The following is a 19,954-nucleotide window of genomic DNA, read 5'->3' as shown; positions in this document are numbered from 1 at the left end:
ATGTACATCTCGGTCGTAATTGTAGCATCATGTGTTAATAATACAACGAAAATGCGTAATATTAATAATGTATTTGTACTGTATAAGTTGTTCTACGGTGACAGAGTTAGAGTATAGTATAGATTGGATCGGATCGGATCACTTTTGTGAGAGAAAAGTGGTGTAATTGTGTGGCCACTGCATAAAGTGGCTTAGTTTCTTTCGAAATGGATGAGTTTTGGGTTCACTCTCGTTCGCCCGGTGAAACAAGAAAATCCAAAACGATCATCAAGCAACCAATCCATGGAAACTCCACATCACTCATCACGTGGTCTTTTGTTCCTTCACTGTTCCATCCATCATGCCTTTTTAAAGTCTTCTATTTGGTAGTGTCTCATTAGCTTTGTGTATCGTCTCTATGTTTGGTCGAAAAGCTGAAATTCATTAAACTTAAAACCTACAAAGTCTCACAACGGCTCAAGACAAACAGTGGGAGGTCCAATTCCACACCAAGGTAAGAGGAGAAGGATGGAAGGCATAAGAACAGGAGAGACGTCGAAAGACGCCCGGAAAAACGACGATAAACGTCGAGAAAGCATGCTCAGTACTCACAACTCTCAAACCGGCAAAGGTAATTTTGGAGCGGTACTCCCAGACCCTGTGTAAAACGGAAGCCTTGTACACTGGGTACGACCAAAGCTTTTTTATGGAGAGAGGGAGTGTTTTGGAGTGTCCTCCACATATTTTGGTTGAACGTAAAGGAAAAATATATTTTTATGTCGTACCAATGGGAGTCAAAATGTGTTAGAGCACTCCTACAAAACTTTATGTACTTGTTATTGTTAACAAAAACAACTTTACTTATTATTATATCACCCAAATTAAAAGTGAGCAAAAGTTTTGGATTAGATCAACTCTAGTTACCATCTTTTTGCTTGATTTAATTAACTATGATCCTTCCCTTCGAATATTTAATAATTTAATCTTTGATCCAACTATTTGTTTTTCCAACTATTTGATCCAACTATTTGTTTTTCCTTATTGAAGTATGAATATATAGTGACAAAATGCTAGAAGTGATGGTAGCCCATCGCAACCGTATAACCTCAAAAGACTAAGTTTTATAACCACCATTTTAGTAAAGTATGCATCTTCAAAGATAATAGACTATAAATTTGAATCACACGTTCGAGTGAGAATCGATATATTGGTACCCATGTTTGCTACATGTGTATACTTATAATTAAAAATTCATACCAATGAGAGTCAAAACGTGTTAAAGCATTCTTATAAATTTTGGGTGGTGCTACCCGCACATCAATTTTTACTTTTTACACACTCTTCTCAATTTCTGGTCGTCAGATCGAATGATTCGAAGAAGATCAAATAATAGAAATTAACAACAAAGGGTGTCTGGATTAGATCAACCAAATGAAAAAGTAAGCGAAAAGGCTTTGGATTAGATCAACTCTAATTAGAATCATTTTGCTTGAACTCTCAACTTTTTTTATCCAAATAATGAGATTGGTAATCTTAATTGACATCATCAAACTCAAAAACCCCAAATAATCACTCACTTGCCCTAGCTGCCCTAATTATATTGGCAACCAAATCTCTCTTACCTTCAACCTCTTTGTTTCCTCCTCCCTCCTCCTCCTCGACCGCCACCTCCTCCTCCTTGCTTGTATCAATCTCCTTGATCTCCTCATATTTTTTCTTTGCAGCTTCCCCCTTCACTTCCTCAAGAGCTTGGATAAAATTCGAAAGACATTTCTCCGGATCATCATTTGGTGACTTTGGCATAAGATTCTCAGCAACGTCGGCCGGGGTCATTTTCGTCACTCCCATCAGCTTTTCTATCTCATCAAACGTCTCATGCCTCTCAATCCTCAAGTAATTCTTGGCCAAAACCCTAAACCCATCAAAAGTACAGTAAGAAAGGGCAATGTGTTTGTCCATTCTACCCCTCCGAATCAATGCCGGATCAAGCTTCTCAACATAATTAGTAGTAAAAACAACCAGCCTCTCACCTCCGCAAGCAGACCATAACCCATCAATGAAGTTCAACAGCCCCGAAAGCGTCACCTTGCTGCTGCCGCCGTACACTTCCTCTTTCGGCTCCTTAATCCGCTCCTTCCAGGCTCCTCCACCTTTCACCTCCTCCTCCAGAAAACCCTTCTCCGCCGCCCCTCTCTTCTTCATCTGCCCTGTCAAATCAAGCGAACAGTCTATGTCCTCGATCACAATAATACTCTTACTCGTCGTCTCAATCAAAAGCTTCCTCAGCTCCGTATTGTCCTTCACCGCGGTGAGCTCCAAGTCATAAATATCGTACCCCAACAGATTCGCCATCGCGGCTATCATCGTGGACTTCCCGGTCCCCGGAGGACCGTACAGCAAGTAACCCCTCTTCCAAGCTTTCCCAATCCTTGCATAAAAGTCCTTGCTTTTGCTGAAGGTCACCAGATCTTCGATGATCTCCTTCTTCTTCTCCGGATCCAACGCCATTGTCTCAAACGTTGCTGGGTGCTCGAACACAATGTGGCTCCACATCGTCTGCTTGTAGCTCGGCCATTTGTACCCCGGACTATTTGTGTACAGCTTCCTCTGACGATTTCTTACACGGATCTCCTTCCCTTCATTAACGACATGGTTTAAATAGTCCACCGTGATTATGTCCCGGTACTTTTTGTGAAAAGTCAGCTTGTAAAATCGTTTCTCCTGGTCGGGATAATAGGCCATGGACATAGATCTCCCGCCAGGGGACACGGATTTGAACAAAACCCACCAGACTTTGGTCCCCCTGAAATCATCCGTCGCTCTCTCGTACTCGTCCATGCTGAGGACGAGGTTGCTGCTGTCCTTCACCATCTCCGCCTTGAGCCGCTTGGCGCTCTTGGAGGTGTTGGAGCTGAGGTAGGCCTCCACGGCGGAGTAGGCCTCGCTTCGCTTGAGGCGGTCGCCGGTGAACTCGTGGATGGAAATTTCGATGTAGGGGTAGAAGTAGCCGGTGACTCTGTGGGAGTATCGCTCCAGGAAGTGGCGGAGTTCGTACGGACAGTACTGGCGGATGATTGCCCAGATGAACATGAAGCTTGCTAGGGTTGAGCCCATTGTTGCCCACATCTGCTGGCTCATCATTGTTGGTGGCAACATTTCTGAAGCTTGCTAGGTCTTGTTTTAGGGTTTGGGATGGGGCTGTCTAGGGTTTCACTGGCTAAACTCTGCACCTTTAATTTTCATGGTTTTTGTGTTGATGATCAGAATGGGGACTGTGAATTCAAAGGGGTAGGTGGATAATGAGATGATGGTGGAGCTTATAAACAAGATCAGCTAGTCCTAAGAGGAACCTCCTTTTTAAAAAAATCACATTCACAACGTGATTACTGGCTTTTTACGTATTTGCCAATTATAATTTGACATATATAGAATGAAAAAAAATTAATTTAATATTACAGTAAAAAACACTATGTTAGATTGTGATTTGTATGTGACTATTAGATTTTTCTTAGAGAAGTGATTTTGACACATTTCTTTTAACTTCTTACACCCCTTAGTATAATCTCAACCATTGATTTCGTTTGATTTATTTAATCTGGTGGCCATAAATAAAGAGGGATGTGTAATAAGCAAAAAGTGATTTGTTAAAATCACTTCCTTCTTTCATTCAACATGTGTCAGGTGCGGATTACGTACGTTAAATAAGTTGGTTAGAGTAATATGTCATCCTGTTTGCACACAAGTTCAAATTTACACAAGTGGGGCCACCCATAGGCTTAAATGATATGGAAGTACATAGAGGTCTTAATTTTGTGTGGCTACCATCTTAAATTAGAATAGTTTAAAATATTACGTTTTAATAGATAGTCACAATGTGAACCTTTTAACATTTTTGTATAAACAAATGATAGAAAGCAAGCAAAATAATGTAAACAAATTGGCAAAGAACAAGTTCGCAAAGAGAGATGGGGGAGACGAGGATTAGAACAATCTCAAAATTGAGGATTACACTGATTGACTGGTGGGTCTACGTGCAGTGTGCACCAAATTAATTAAAGTACCTGCATGGGATGGGAGGTGACTAATCCACAAGCTAAAAAGAGTCAATTATTGAACACGTGTCCCGCACATAAGACACTCGGACGAAAGAAAGTGGGTCTCCGAATGGGATTAGAAATATTGGAGCGACTTTGATCAATTGTTTATGAAACAAAACGATAACTTCATAAGGAGATTTTTTCAGTGTATTAAAAGCATGATCCAATACATCATGTATCACAATACAAGTAATTAGATATTTGAAGAAAAAAAGGTCTAACTATTTACATTATGACACTTAGGCCCTGTTTGGTATTGTTTTTTTACTAAAAATTGTTTCTCTTTAAAGTTAAGTAGTAAAAAAATGTTCAGTAAAAATAATATATAGTAAACAAAATGTTTGGTAAAATTAATATATCCTACTTATTTTAATAACAACGAACTCCAGACAGCAGCTTTTAAAAGCAGTATTTAGGTTGCTTTTAAAAGCTACTTTAATAAAAATTAGAGTTGAGTTTTTAATAAATATATTCAATTGTTGTAGACCTTCATTAATTCTTTTTAAGTGACATTATTTAGCTTTCCACACACATTTTATCCTTTAATGAGAAAAGTAGACGATACCCCTACCACTACAAATACTAACCTTACACCTTCATTGCCATTACAACCACCATTTTTGCCACCATCGCCGCCATAACCACAACCTCCACCACTGTCACCACCATTATTACCTCCACCACCACCATTGCTGCCACCACCACTGCCACCATTGTCACCACCATCGATGCTGCCATTGTCACCACCACCAACATGCATCATTACCGCAACCGCCACCACTGCCACCACAACCACAACTGCCATAACCACCATCATTTCTGCAGCCGCCACTACCACAATCATTGCCGCCATCGCCACTGGCACTACCACCATAACCGCAACCACCGCCACTACCACCGCAACCACAACCGCCACTACCGGTGCTACCACCACCTTACCACCATTGTAACCTCTCCATCCCAACCAACACATCTCACTATTAGCATCACCACTACACCTCCACCGCAACCACCACCATCATTACCACCACTGATGTCGTCATCCCCACTCCTACTACTATATCCATTTGTTATTGTATAAAATTATATCACTTTTACATTAAATTTTACCAAATACTTTTACGCTGCTTTTTATACTCTCAACACTTTTAAAATTCAATTAGCCAAACGCTCGTCAGCTTTATTTTACAGCTGATTATTCTTAAAGCACAACATAAGCAGTTTTTTTAAAAAGCACATCAATCCCAAACTGACCCTTAGTGTATCAAGATATATTCCCAGCACACTGAAGAAAAAAAATTCTTTTGAAAAGGATTGTGGGGTCCTTGTCTTCCTAATGTTTCTTATTTTGGCTTAGCTTTACACTTTCTTTTGTGGAAAATCATCTTTTTACTAATTAGATTTTGGGATAGGCAATCCAATCCACTCTTCTCCCTCCCCAAAACACTCTAGCCCACTCGAGCAATTGGATCCAAGGCGAGTCCGATGGAAAAGTCAGGCAATAATCGCCTAGCCCAGCACTCTGCCTATGTGACGTAAGGGTAACGTGATCATAACGCCACGATTTAAATTATTAAAAATTATAAAAAAACTAATTAAAAATATAAAAGTTTATAATTTATTTTCTATAAATACATAACCATATTCTCCCACATTACATTACATTTCAATATTTTTGAATACTTTTAATTAATCTTTCATTATTGTTTGTAATTAAAAATAACGTTATCTTTTATTATTTTATAAAATAAAAAATACTAATATTTTTTACAAACTACCCGAGCTATTCAATTTAAGAATAGAAATACACTTAAACATTTACAATTCATTATAAATAATATTGTTCATTTAAAAAGATTAAGTTGTTTATTGCCCAAATAAGCCTTCCTACGTTGAAACTGAAAGTGCTCTTAAAACTCCCTCGTACACATCAGAACTCCAAGGAAAATATATACGTGGCATTTGTTAAGCCTTCTCACATGGTTGGTGAAGGAGAAAGAAGAAGACAAGTAGTTACAGACTTTCAGGTCACAAATCACGTCACTCACGTGGCAACATTGCATGCTGTGGATTCGCAGAAATTTGCCATCAACTACCATGATGGTTGGACAAGGATTGTCTGCCATTCCACTTTTGATATTTTTCTGTATTTTTTTATTTGTGTAATCACGGTTAAATCATTTTAATATTTTATATTACTATTTATTTTAATTTTATTATCTTTATAAAAAAATATAAAATATTAACGTAATTTAATCGTAATCATATAAAACAAGAGTACACTAGAAATGGAAAGGCAGACAATCCATGTCTTCTCCCAAAATTTGAAATTATTGGACTGGCCATGATGGTACGTATTTGTAACATAATAACTCACAAGAGAACAAAAAACATCGAACCCTCGTTAGCACGAATATTTTTTCGGTATGACCATCGTACTTTAAAGCTTCGGAAGGGGATCCTTTCTAGATCCCTTTCATCAAGTTTTTTTATTCAAAAGTTAAAAGTTATTATCTTTATTAATTAATAAAAAAAAATTTGTCAATCAAAAGAGAGTAAAATACAACTTAGTCTTTTATCACACATAAAAAAAAAATGATGGACAATAATGTAATTTCACAAGTTTAAATTTGACTATTTTTTATTTAAATCTCACATAAAAATGATGTTAAAATATCTCTAATATTTAAAATTTTAAAAAAAATCAAAAATAAAAACCTTATACTTCCCCCACGTTTTCTCTCTCTCTCTCTCTCTCTCTCTCTCTTTTCCCTTCCCATTTTCTAAAAAAATATGTTTATATACACAAAGTGTGTAGGCTAGTAACTTTTAAAGTGAACCCGTGTTTGTAACCATTTGATCAAATTTCAAGATCTCGGATTAATTGATGAGGAGAATTTCGTAGAAGAGATTTGGAGATAATCTCTTTCCAAAAGCTTCTTAATGCCTTTGAAACTGTTACCTTTACAGTTTTATCGTATGCCTTTGAATTCTGTAAGAGGCAAAGGAAGCAAGGAGAGAACTGTAAATCCTCCGGTCATGAAGATAGATTTGGACCCTAATTTGGGCCCCTAGCTATAATACTCATCAAGGAAAACCCTAATTCATTCTATTTACAATGAAATGAAAAAACAGTACAAGGAAAAGGCAGAAAGAACGAATTCCTAATCGCTTCATACAACGAAAGATTAAAAAAACTACACTTTCTGATGCTTCCTGCATATATTATTGATTTCAAATTGTTCCTACTTAATTTAACTATGATCACCACCTTCAAGTTCTAGGGCTGCAGATTCTTGACACATTCCTCGTTGGCGAACCAGTTCGGTATTATCCTTGCTAGATGAGGATGCAGGTCTTTGTAGGAGTTCTTGATCGTCCCTTCGGCAACTTGAGTGGCAACCGAGATCTCTGCAACAAAACAAAATTAATACAGGCTTTTCCAAGAGAATAATCGATAGGTCACATAGATTCCTAACCTTTAAGAGACATTTTCTCATCTGATAGTTGATTAATGGTATAAGTAACGGCAGCTGCCACCGATATGGGGCTCCTCCTGCAGAAGACAGGACCTTAATTACTTCCATGAAGTTGAAAAGAAGCCATCTAATGCTGTTAATGCTTCGATTCGGTTGAAAGTTTTGAAATCCAGGGATTTTGGTTGGGTACAATTTCTATTGGATTGAAGTATTTGCAATACTTCATATCCAAAATTGTATCCCGAAGGAGGAAATTCTTAGACTCGGTCTAAGAAAATTCGTTACTGCGAAATATGTAAGGACTCTCCCCTTGTTAGGTTTTTTTTTTTTTTTTGAAAGACTGGATAAGATTAACCAGGCAAGAGCCAACGGAACAAAGAAAGCCCACACAAGGGGCAAGCACAGCAAAACAGACAAACGGTTATGTGAGGGAGAACAACAGAACAAAGACACTACCACAAAGGCCAGACGTCATCCCAACACACACACACACACCAAAAAACACTTATTGAGGGCGAGGAAGCCCAGACAAAAGGTTCAAGCTAAAAAGATCATGAATTATGTAACAAGATTGTTGTGAACTGGCGGAGGACAACCTTATAACAAGCTCTTCAATGTTCTGCACCATTTCTTGGGCAGCCTTGACATCTCGATTCTTCATTCCAAGATTGGAACAAAAGCGTCTCTGCAGAGAAAATGCGATAATTATGTTCTCAAGCAAATTACATTCCAAAAAGAAAATAAAATATTGAAACGCAAAGAGACGGGAAATATAAAAAAAAAAACGAGTTTTAAAAAAAAGATCGTAATACTGTTCACTTTAACGAAAAATCATATTTTTACACGAAATAGTCAAACCTGATACTATTCATTTTACCCTTTATTTTGTCATTATCATTACAAGTCAAAGTTTTCAAGCCATTTTCATTAGTTTTCCTAAAAAAAACTCACCAGATAATCTCCAGCATGGATAGTTCCCATTTCCTGACCAAGCTCGGCCTCCAGGTGTTTCAAAATGAACTCTTTTGCCCGTCCAATTTCCTTCTTGGTAGCTCCACTGACTGCAGTGCATATTTCTGGTCGGAACACAAGTTTAGTAAAATCCCGGGCGCATAAACATAAGCAAACCAATTGAAATCATTACGAACACACAAAACATGCGCTTCTACCTTTCATAGTACGAGCCTTATTTTCTTGTCTACAAGCAATGTAAAGGCAAGCAGCCACAACTGCATCTTGATTTCGCCCTCGGAGAGGTTTTTGATCTTCTACCTTCTTGTAGATTTCATTGGCTCGATCCTGGTCGTCAGAATTAAAAAACCATAAAGATTACCAATCCGAAACAGAAGGTTTTAGACTTTTAGTCAAATAAAGATTAATTTCAAATGCTGTGAGCATAAACCCCCTAATAAGAAGTTGAAACTAATATGTGAGATCACAAAATAATTCTACATCAGAAGACAATACATCAAAAATACTGAAAAATTGCAACTTCAATGAATGTGTTGGAATACTGAGTTACCAACCAAAAACTAATGACCAAATACTAAATAGATTCAAGAAATTGTGCGCAATTAATCTCAAAATGAGGTCCTCGGACATGCACAAAGAAGTCACAGACAGGTCACTAAACCATGAAAATGGTAAATATAGATTCATCCCATTGATTCAAAATGAAATGAAATTCTTCATCATACAACACTAATATAATTACATCAAGGAATTAGCTTTATATGTACTGCATTTACTCAAATGCAGGATACGACTAAGGGATGATAAGGGAAAATTTGATGAAATAGCGGGACAAAAACGATATCTTTTCAAAACTTGATGAAATAGCCGGACAAAAACAATAGCTTTTCGTTCAACTTATATCGTAAATCATTATAAGAGTTGCCATTTTTCATTGTTTCAATCCATCAACTAGCCTCAACCAATCATAAACCGAAGGAACAAACCATTCATTACCTAACATCCTTGTAATTAGCCACAAAAATGGGACAGTGACCAAAAATGCATTTTACACATTTCCAGTTGAAAATAAATCAATTGACAAAACCAAAACACAAAGAAAATGATGCTAAAATATTAACTGATATACCTTTATGATTGTAACAAGTCCCAACCTGCAGTGAAAACCCAACACATTGCATCAGATTATGTTCCCAATTGAGCCAGAAGAGCAAGTACATTCTAAAAGCCAAAAACGCTTTAAACTATGTTTGCTAAAAAAATTTAAATGTAAATACTTATAGCTCGTAGAAGCGCTCTATGAAGAAGTACATGCTAGAAGCTTTTTCAAAAAGTACTTTCAAGTGCCTTTTAACAAAACTTATTTTTTAAAACAAGTCAACATGCTTATCATAAAGGCACTTCTAATAGAAGCACTTTTGAGCGTAATTGTTTTCTAGGGACGCAATCCCACATGGGCTCACTGTTGATGACATGATAGTGATGTAGTGCTTTATAGTTTTAACGATAAGGATAAAATAAAGGGTAAAGTGAATAGTATTATAATTGACTTTTTAGTGTAAAAATATGATTTTTCGTTAAAGTGAACAGTACCTAGAGCTATTCATTAAAAGTTCCAAAAAAGGAAAACTAATTAAAAGGGCTTGAAAAATTTGAATTTTAACGATAAGGACAAAATAAAGGGTAAAGTAAATAGTACCAGGATTGACTTTTTAATGTAAAAATGTGGTTTTTCGTTCAAGTGAACAATATCGGGAGTTTTTCATTAAAAGTTTCAAAAAAAGGAAAACTAATGAAAATGACTTGAAAACTTTAAGTTTTAACAATAAAGACAAAATAAAGAGTAAAGTGAATAGTATGACTTTTTAGTATAAAAATATAATTTTTTATTAAAATGAACAGTAACGGGAGTTTTTCATTAAAATTCCTTTTTAAAAAAAGGGTAGGATTTTCTTCCATCTTAGTATCATTCTCTACTCTTTCCCTCTCTCACACTTTTTTTTTATATAAAAATTTCAAAACAAGATGTTAACGTTATTTAATTATAACTGTTTGAATAAAAAATTAAGAGAAAATCCTACTCTTTTCGAAAATACAATCCAAACAAAAAAATTTCTTCCTTTTTCCTTTCACTGTCCGAGCCACCAAACAAATACAAATTAAGTTAATTAACAAAAACAAGTAAAATTAGAGCATGCAAAGCAAAAAACCAAACCTGTCGGCCATCACGGCAATTGCACCGAAGACGTCGAGAAGATGACGGTCCGGCTTAGAGGCGCGGCCTTGCCACTTCCCGACGGAGGAGGGCAAGGCTTCGGAGGAGGAGCCGCCATTTCTGGGCCTGGCGATGACGGTGGAAAGCCCAGCTTCTGACAAAAGCGGGTTAACGGGTCCGCCGACACGGTTCGGGTCTTTGTCGTTGGAATCGTCTGCGAAGGAGCGCCACTCAGCGGTCTCGTCGACGGTATGCGCCTCCAGTACGAGGCCGCACTCGGAGCATATCGCGTCGCCCGCTCTGTGGTCGAAGACAACCTCCGTCAGACTATTACAGTCGCGGCAAAACGTGTCCGACATAACTCCACCAAAACAACGTTATTTTTTTTCGATTTCTTTTAAGGATTTTTGTTTTGTCGGAGCCCTTCAGACCGTTATGATTTTTTAAAATTCTTTTTGTTTGCTGTGAAACTGTAAATCTTGTGAGCGGTAAAGGGAGGGTTTTTATAGACGTTTGGGGGGGAAGGAGGAGGAAGGAGAGGTGGATATGGTAATTTTAGGGGTGGCTTTTATTTATTTTGTTTTTTTTTTTTTTGCAACTTTATCCAACAAATTAAATGTTTGGATAGGGGGTAGGAATTTATTTTGGATTTGATGGGGGTAGGTTCAATGAACAAATTAGCTGGAATAAGGATTTGGATACGTAACTTAATTGCATATCTGATTCGGAGAATTTTTGAAATGTTATATGAACGTATACATTTTTGTTTTAATTTGTTATACGATAAAATTTTAAATGATTTGTTGTACCAATTTTATGAAATTATTAATATGTCATCATACCATAATTTTGTTAAAGTTTTCATACAAAATAAATCATGTGACATGATTATTTCGGATTTTTAAATATTTCACTTCCGTTCTAGTAAGTTGTTTTCGGCAAAAATAATTCTAGGGTTTCTCAAAAAGATACACAAAAAGGTTGATCTGGTATACAAGGCATGCTTAGTGTTACACAAATGATAAAACGTCTACTTATCTGTGTGTGTTTGATGTAGTATTTTATGGACTTATAACACAATACTGACACATCACATCGTATTCCACACTAATGTGAGTTCTAATAACAACCACTTACAAAAAGAAAATTGAATACATGTATACACACACACACACACACACTAAACCACGTAATGGGCAACCTAATTTGGTATCGAATTCACCATTCACGAGATTCAAACCTAAGACTTATCACTTCTAAGTGAATTTGAACCTAAGACTTCTTATTTTTGAGTGAAAATGAATATCATCAGACCGTAGTACTGAGTTTGACAATAAAAAAAATTATTGAATATATGTTATACGATTAGTAAGTACATAATTATATTGATCCAAAAAAAGCAAGTACATAATAATAAGAGAACTTTAACGAAAAATTCACTTACTGTTCACTTTAACGAAAAACCACATTTTTACACACAAAAATCAATCATGGTACTATTCACGTTGCCCTTTATTTTGTCCTTATCGTTAAAACTCAAAGTTTTCAAGCTTTTTGTATTAATTTCCCTAATGAATGAACTTTAATGAAAAACTCATGATACAATACAAAAGGAAGAGGGAGATAATTCAGATTTCTTATTATTGTTCATTGATGGTAACATCATTAAAACTGGGAAAAGTATCAAAGATTTCTTTCTTCTTATAATAAACCCTAATGTTTCAGTATTTGGTGTCACCAGTTATATACAAATACAATTACGTTTTTATCTCTCTCCTCAGGTGACTAGTCTTAATTGTGCACGAACGGAATTCCTACCTAAAAATGGAGTGTACAGCCCAATGGGGTTTATATAGAATGCCCGATACGCGGGTTCGGACACGAAATCGCCATCAAACGTTAACAGTATAATACCAAAAAATAAAAGACAGATCATATTATAAACAGTTGGTGACTCCATAAGCAATAAAAATATGAAACCAACTTGTGTTTTTGTTAATTAAACTGGTTGGAGAAACTTGACGACCAAGGTTGTCGAGCACTGAAACCAAACTCGTTGACAGCCAAAAACACCAGTACGATTTGTCGTTTGAAGATCCATGTCCAAGTGAAGCAAATATACTTTTCAGTTGGCACATGTCGAGCTCTTTGTCTGGAAATGTTCCCTGCACACACACATCCGGTCGAACTCGACCTCGACCTCTTCGTCTTTCATCGTCGTCTTCCTCCCGGGAGTCCGGAACATCAGATCAAAAAAGAAAGAAACTAAGAGCAGTACCAACAAAAGAATCTCGGGAGGAAGACGATGATGAATGATGAAGAGCAGTACCAATGAAAGAATATGGAAACGAAATTTCTTTTTATACAGGCCGTTTCTTTTTGTACAGGGACCAGATCACACGGTGCTATAACTGCAAAAAACTTCAATGTCCTAGATTCTCGAGACGGGGTCATGAAAAACCACAAATACTATCTCATGCTGCAGCACTGCGGTCGTCCGAGTTGTTTCAATTTGCCCCACATGCACATCATCTGTCTAGGAGACTGGTAATGGGCGGTGTAATAATCTTCGATGCACCCGAATTGGCAGAACTTCAAGCTGTGCCTGTACTCGACTGGTTTTGAGCTGTTGAATTTCTCAACCCACATTCCCATGCTCACATCTTCCATCTTAAACAACTGCACAAAGATCAAATTGTTTAGAACAACCACCCATTACATTATCATATCGGTGTGTGCGTGCATGCGTGAAGTAGAGAGAGGGCGTGGATGTTACTTACCCTTAATTTACGCCTTTCAAACTCGGATACTACGAACTTTGCAACGTCAGATGACAAGATGTAACCTGGTCCATTTGCGTAAGGTGGATAGTCTTCTTCTGGCCACTCCTGAAACAAGAAAACAGATAACAAATGGCTATGAATACTAATATCAAAAACAAGCATCAGCGCAAAACAATGCAAGAAATTGAACATAATACAACATTGACACTCTTTAACAAGATTTCAACAGAATAAAGACTCTTACAAGTCAATATCACAGACAATAAATCTGATATAATTAACATTCTTCGAAATATATTTTTTGATTCCCACCCCCCACCCAAAAATTAAAAAATTAAAAAAAAAAAAAAAAAAAAAAACAGAAAAAATCCAAAGCAAAAAGAATATCGATAAACTGAAGCAAATGAGAACTAGCTACATGTAGAAGTAGGGTCGACAATCTCACTACATATCATGTATCAGAAACAATAAGTTTGTACATACCTCATATGTGACAGCCCATTTACCATAGCGCAGAGGCTTATGGTAGTAATTTATGTTCCCCACATACAAGCTCCTTCCCTCTGGTACTTTATGTGCCTCTCTGATAACGGCACCTACTCTAACAAACGTGTCATCATCGCACTTCATAATGTACTTAGCAGCCATGGTACGAACCTGAAACAGAAGCAACACCATTATTAGAAAACCATTTCCAGGAGAATACTGTACAGTATCGAATCTTCATTTATTTGTTTATTCCAAAACTCACCCCATACTCGCAGATAGCAACAGTTTTCAAGACGACCAAGTCATAGTTATCCATGTATGGCACTATAACAATATCGCCAAAAAACTCCGCTTCCTTCTTTAGCTCAACATTCACTTCCTTTTTAGCATGCTGTCAAGTATCAATTGAAAAGGTTGTGAGTCTCCCACTTAAACATTGTACACAACCAACTACAAATTTTCAAGTGTCATTATTGCTATTGCTTACCAATGCTACGAAGAAACGAGCAACCACTTTTGATGATCTGATAAGATTGTGCTGCATCCAAGACTTCCTTACCGCCATCCTCTCGGCAAAATGGTTGCCTGCAGAAAGGATACCAATGAAGAGTTCAACACCACCACGAGAAAGAGGCGGGGCCTGCCATCTGGTTGACATCTCAAGATGCTTCTGTGGAGCAAAACTAGGATGGGATGAGGGCAAAGAAGCGGCAAATACCGAGTGCAGATCAACATCCCCACTCAGAGACAACCCAGTGGCGTCCTCAAGCGAAAATCCCTGTCGACATCACAACTAAACTCTTAGCAAAGAATCCTCAATCATCACGAGGTAGAGGTAGCAGAATATTACTCACATTATGATAAGGAAAAGAGGCGATATGCCTCCCATCAACATTAACATGATAACCCTCCAAGCCAGCACTAAGAGTTAAAACAAACAATTTCTCCTCTGCAAATGGGTATGGCCAGTCAACAGGTACCCTTTTAGTTCTGCCTACTAACCGGCTCAACCACCATGTTGCCTTGGTCTCCACTGAGTGATTGTCGTCATCACGAATCCATTTCTCGCACTTCACCTGACCATCAACTAAAACCAGTCTAAAGAATTACACAACTTGGTGGTGCGGCATCAAAGATGAATTAACTCGGGGAATAATGAGAAAAAATGGCCAATAATCGAAAGATGCAAGATAACGAGCCAACAACCCAAAACAATAAATTTCTTCCTGAATAGGAAAACAAAAATCGTGTCATTTTCATATCATTCTTCTGGTACATAGTATGAATGAGCAGTTAAGCACTAATAACATAACAACTCAAACACACTTTGAATTTTGAAAATCGACACCGCATTCTGCATATCAAGCTGGCACAATACCACACTTCATACAAATTCAAATGCTGTTTTTATTCCCATTTCAGTAGCTTACTTGCAATGCTCCAAATCCAATGAATGCGAAAAGCTCAAAACAGAAACTAATGTACCAAACCAACATAAACAGAACAATTTACAAGTTTCATATCTAGCATTTCCAGTATATAACGTTATAGGACATTGATAATCACTCACCAGTTTCTTCATCAGCCTTAGATTTCCAGCCCTCGCATCGAAGCGCCGCGCCCCACTGCATCCTGTAACAAGTGTTGAGTTCAATCACAGGCCTTCCACTCCAATCCCCCTTCAACCTTGGATTGAAATGCAAAAGTCTCGGTGGCTCCTCACCCTCCACAGTCTTCAACCCCAGCAACTCCACCTTAAACTGCGAAACCATCGCCGACTCACCGTCCCTCAGCAGGGCAATCTTGGGCTGAAACTCCTGGTGCGCCGCCCTCGGCCTCCCCACAAGCGTTATGTGCGAACCCAATGTCAGCCCACACGGCAGCACTATCACCCTCCCCTGTGCCGAAAACTCCGACCCAGATACCGAAATCGAATGCTTGCATGCCTCAGATCGGTTCTCCACCTTTCCAGCATCTATCTGCACCTTTCCAGATTCCACCTCTCCCCAGAACTTCCTCCCCACTTCCCAGGCAACCTTCGCTGGCTTGTAAAGCTCCGAATCAAAAGTTTTCGGGTCGAATACTAAACCCGAAACAAAATTGGGCTCTCTGGGTCGCCGACTCTGAGTCGGCTGGTACGAGTTCTGCGAAACTTGCTCAAGAGGGCGACTTGGGGCGTCCTTTTCCTCCACGTCTTCCTTGCTATGGAGCCTGATGGGTCGAGACAACGAGTCCGGCGAGATTGTACTGAAACCAGTTTTGAACACGAAGGGGATTTCAACCGTGACTAATAGTAGATACAGAAATCCGACAGCGATCAGAATCTGAATCGATCTTTGCCTATTGACAGAGAAGAAGGTGCCGAATCTATCCAATTTGGCCCTCCTCATCCCCAAGTTCGTAAAAAATTCAAAACTACAGAATTTACCAGCAAGCAGAGATCAAACACACACAAAAAAATAAAAGATTTGAATTCTGGGTTTTGCGAAGAATGGAAATTTGAATTCTGGGTTTTGCGAAAAATGGAGTCTTTGATTTAAATACACGAAGAAGTTGGAGAACGAGTCAGCAACTGGAACCCACCGACGCGTCGAGAAGTTTTGGGAAGAAGAAAAAAGTGAAACTTGATTCCAATCCAGGTCGGTGTACGAGCTATTTCCTGGAAGACGAGAAAATAATTTCGTTTTCCGAATTTCGTTTTCGATTTTGTTTTCTCTCGTTTTTCAAATGGAAAATTTGGAAAGAAGCGAACTTGAAATAAAAAGAGACGTTTAATTGGTTTGGAGCGGAAATTATTGAATGAAAGTGTTGTGGGTGGGGTTGGGATCCGGTAATCAAAACACTACCCTACCCGCCACTTTGCCGGTGAGGAGGAGAACTCACTGTTACTGTTTACCCATTTACCTTTCCTGGGAGTAAATTCTATCTTGTGGAGTAATCATCCGCAATTAAATGAGATGGTCGATATTTTTGTGAATATTTCAAAAGTCATAAGAAGATACGGAAAAGGGATCGAAGGTTAAACTTCACTCCATATGGAAGAAATTCTCAAATTTCGACAAAAATTGACATATTTGACAAATTATCTTTCATTTTAAATTTATACGTTTTTTTAGTATTTCTATCATTTCCATCAAATTAGGGTTATCCACCCCTTCCGATGGCCGAAAAGATTCACACAGATATTTCAATCTCCTCATGTTTACAAGTTTAGCTTCCAGACCAACAGCGGGTTTCGAATCCGAGACCTCTAGTCATTTTTTGTAGTTTTTTTAAGAAGTCTTGCAATCCATCTATTACCGCATTTCTCTCCCAACATTTTTCATTAATTTTAATTTTTTTCAAGTGTATTAATAAACAATTAAAAATTATTGTCATGAGAACTATAACTTTGGTAGTGGATTTATCTTCATTTCCCTTTGAACTTATTCACTCCCATCTTCACCTTTAATTAATAAAAAAGTAGAAACATCAACTTTTATAATGTCACCTACCAACATATTTAAAACGATGGAAATAGTATTAAAAAGGTTACAATCAGGACATTGGTGGAAGAAGAACAGAAAAGTAACCGTTGCAAAGGATGAGAGAGAGAGAGAGAGAGAAATTAAAAGGTTAATCTAAAAGATTAAAATGTTAATTTTAGATTAGATTAATAAAAAGTGTTGGGAGAGCAATGCGGTTGAGTGGTCCGCCGCCTTTGAATTTTGAATATCTTTAATATTTGCATGAACTCATAGCGATTAGGTGGCATTTAGCAAGCATGACCATAGCCAGGTGTGTTTGAGTTTCATTACCTGTGTTATGATGCATCTCCAAGATTTCTAAAATCCCTCTATTTAATTTCCATCCTCATAATTAAGTCCTATAACAATTTATAGTCCTTATGTAATGTAATGATTGTGTATTGAATTTTGGCTTTTTAAATGTTAAAGTAACCTCTGTGTTTTTTCAATTTGGTCTCTATGTTTACTTTCGTTAACCAATCTTAGACAATCCGTTAAATGACCGTTCAAATTGACATATGCCTTGCTCGTAAGAGGACAGAAATGTAACTCTATTGTAAACCCGTTAAACCCCCACAAGATCAAATGAATGACGACGACCATCTCCCGTGTAAGGCACATGTCAATTTTAATGGTTCTTTAATGAACTGTTTAGGATTGGCTAACATAGATAAGCACAGGAACTAATTTGGCCAAATTAAAAACATGAAAACCAAAATTGACTGGTACAGTAAAATATAGGAACTATTTTGACATTTAAGCCTTGAATTTTATACCCATTTTTTAAAATTACGCGAGGAATTTATAGTTCAGTTAATTAAAAGTATTATTTATTATCATCGAGATTTTGAGACAAATTCACTCTTTTCCAATGTCGTTTGTATCAAAACAAAGCTATTAAAATTATCAAACCTACAAAAGATATTGAGATTATTGGTAATAAAATAATCAGAAAATCCACCTCTTTCTTCTACTATTGAGATTATTGGGAAGATTAAGAGCACTAACCGAATAAGAGAATGTTATACCTATTCTTCAGTGCTAAAATCTCGAAACAAACATTAATTTACCGGAGTTGTTTGTTTTTTGCCCTCCTCAAGAACGCATGGTTTCTTAATCTAATTAATTTGAATGGACTAACTAATTTGAATGCACAACTCATCATACTATTTATCTTTTAAATGTATCAGTTAAATAATAAAGAAAATCTATGAAATTACTTTAATTTTATGAGCAAAGGAGTTTTAGATACCAAACTAAAAAACTTGGGGTCATGTTTTAAATGAAAATAATATACATTCACTATCTAAGTCATTACCTCTAAGGTTTGACTAATGTAACTAATTACCAAGTGAATATGGCAAAATTTGTATTGTTATTAAGATACCATCTTGTTAAACACCACGGGCTGGCCAAATGGTTGTTGACGAATTTTAGGCCCCGTATTTCACATGCCACATCCTGAGTTTGATTTTTAGCTATGATGAACCACGTGACAGTGGCTAGAGAGAGGCGGAAGTGCCTCTATGAGTCTTTCCGACCTCCCAAAGGGTGGAATGTCATGGCGAAACCACCAAATCGTCCCATTTTCAAAAAGGAAGATACCATCTTGGTCTGTAATCACTACCCTATAGCGCTTTCTAGTATCAGTCTACCATCAACTTATTTCTCATTTAAGAATCACGCAGTATCTTTCCAGTATTGACTTTGTATTATTTCATTTTTAATTTTCAAATAGGTGATACGCACTCGTTAATGGTGTTGCCACTACGATTCTATATTGATACTATCTCATTGAATAGAGGCGACAAATGTTTGTGTATTTGGCAAAGTACTTTAGAAAAAGGGTGCTTTTGCAAATAGTAAATCCTATTCCCAACCATAGTGAAAGGAACAAGCAAGTCCCTCCATATATAGAGATTAGAGAGTGTGTCAAATACTAGGTTTTGCGAAGGCCTTTGGGTTAATTGAAGAGAGTGATGTCAAATGATTTGACATGGCAACGAGGGACAACTTAAGTATCATTGAAAGCTTGGTAGAGATCGCATGCAGAGTGGCAAAGATCCCATTTGGCATTTCGGTACGTTAAACTAACTCAATTCAAAACTTGAAGTTGAAGCACTCCTTCAACATATATAAAAATGTGCTTAAATATACCTATCACACAAAGACAAGAGATGAGGTGAAGTATTTCCATCACACATGATATATTATGTTATGGACTTCGATGGTCCCTTTCAAGTGGTTTGATAATTCGATAATTCCCTTTCAAGGTATTTTTCTTTCTCTTTGTTAAGGACAGATTTATTAAAATTTTGACAAAGTTAAAATATTCATGTTATCCAACCACCATGAGGGTGGCTTAATGATTGCAGATGAATTTCAGATCCGTATTCCACATGGCACGTTCTGGGTTCGATTTTTAACGTTGATA

At 37.3% G+C, this 19,954-nt stretch overlaps 4 protein-coding genes across 4 annotated transcripts; all 4 read right to left on the bottom strand.

Annotated features, from left to right (window-relative positions):
- Positions 1-1,419: 1,419 nt before the first annotated feature.
- LOC126598386 (AAA-ATPase At3g28580-like) lies at positions 1,420-3,329 on the bottom strand. Its single transcript, XM_050264748.1, has one exon. The coding sequence runs from the start codon at positions 3,133-3,135 to the stop codon at positions 1,549-1,551; it is 1,587 nt and encodes a 528-aa protein (XP_050120705.1). The 5' UTR covers positions 3,136-3,329; the 3' UTR covers positions 1,420-1,548.
- Positions 3,330-4,611: 1,282 nt separating this feature from the next.
- LOC126599151 (glycine-rich cell wall structural protein-like) lies at positions 4,612-5,049 on the bottom strand. The gene has a single exon (XM_050265490.1). It carries the CDS (start codon positions 5,047-5,049, stop codon positions 4,612-4,614), a length of 438 nt encoding a protein of 145 aa, XP_050121447.1.
- A 2,077-nt stretch (positions 5,050-7,126) lies between these two features.
- On the bottom strand, positions 7,127-11,526 carry LOC126598392 (transcription initiation factor IIB-like). The gene is made up of 7 exons (XM_050264754.1): positions 10,743-11,526; positions 9,657-9,681; positions 8,725-8,854; positions 8,507-8,631; positions 8,152-8,240; positions 7,556-7,632; positions 7,127-7,487 (listed from the first exon to the last, which is right to left on the bottom strand). The coding sequence occupies exons 1-7, from the start codon at positions 11,099-11,101 to the stop codon at positions 7,357-7,359; spliced, it is 936 nt and encodes a 311-aa protein (XP_050120711.1). The 5' UTR covers positions 11,102-11,526; the 3' UTR covers positions 7,127-7,356.
- A 1,048-nt stretch (positions 11,527-12,574) lies between these two features.
- On the bottom strand, positions 12,575-16,782 carry LOC126598382 (hydroxyproline O-galactosyltransferase GALT6-like). Its single transcript, XM_050264741.1, has 7 exons — positions 15,585-16,782; positions 14,869-15,101; positions 14,502-14,792; positions 14,277-14,405; positions 14,009-14,182; positions 13,523-13,630; positions 12,575-13,421 (listed from the first exon to the last, which is right to left on the bottom strand). Exons 1-7 carry the CDS (start codon positions 16,402-16,404, stop codon positions 13,212-13,214), a joined length of 1,965 nt encoding a protein of 654 aa, XP_050120698.1. The 5' UTR covers positions 16,405-16,782; the 3' UTR covers positions 12,575-13,211.
- Between the last annotated feature and the right edge of the window lie 3,172 nt (positions 16,783-19,954).

This window comes from Malus sylvestris, chromosome 14 (genome assembly GCF_916048215.2).
Source record: "Malus sylvestris chromosome 14, drMalSylv7.2, whole genome shotgun sequence".
Taxonomy (NCBI): domain Eukaryota; kingdom Viridiplantae; phylum Streptophyta; class Magnoliopsida; order Rosales; family Rosaceae; genus Malus; species Malus sylvestris.
Note: the sequence above shows the minus strand (reverse complement) of the source record. Positions and strands in the feature narration are given on the sequence as shown.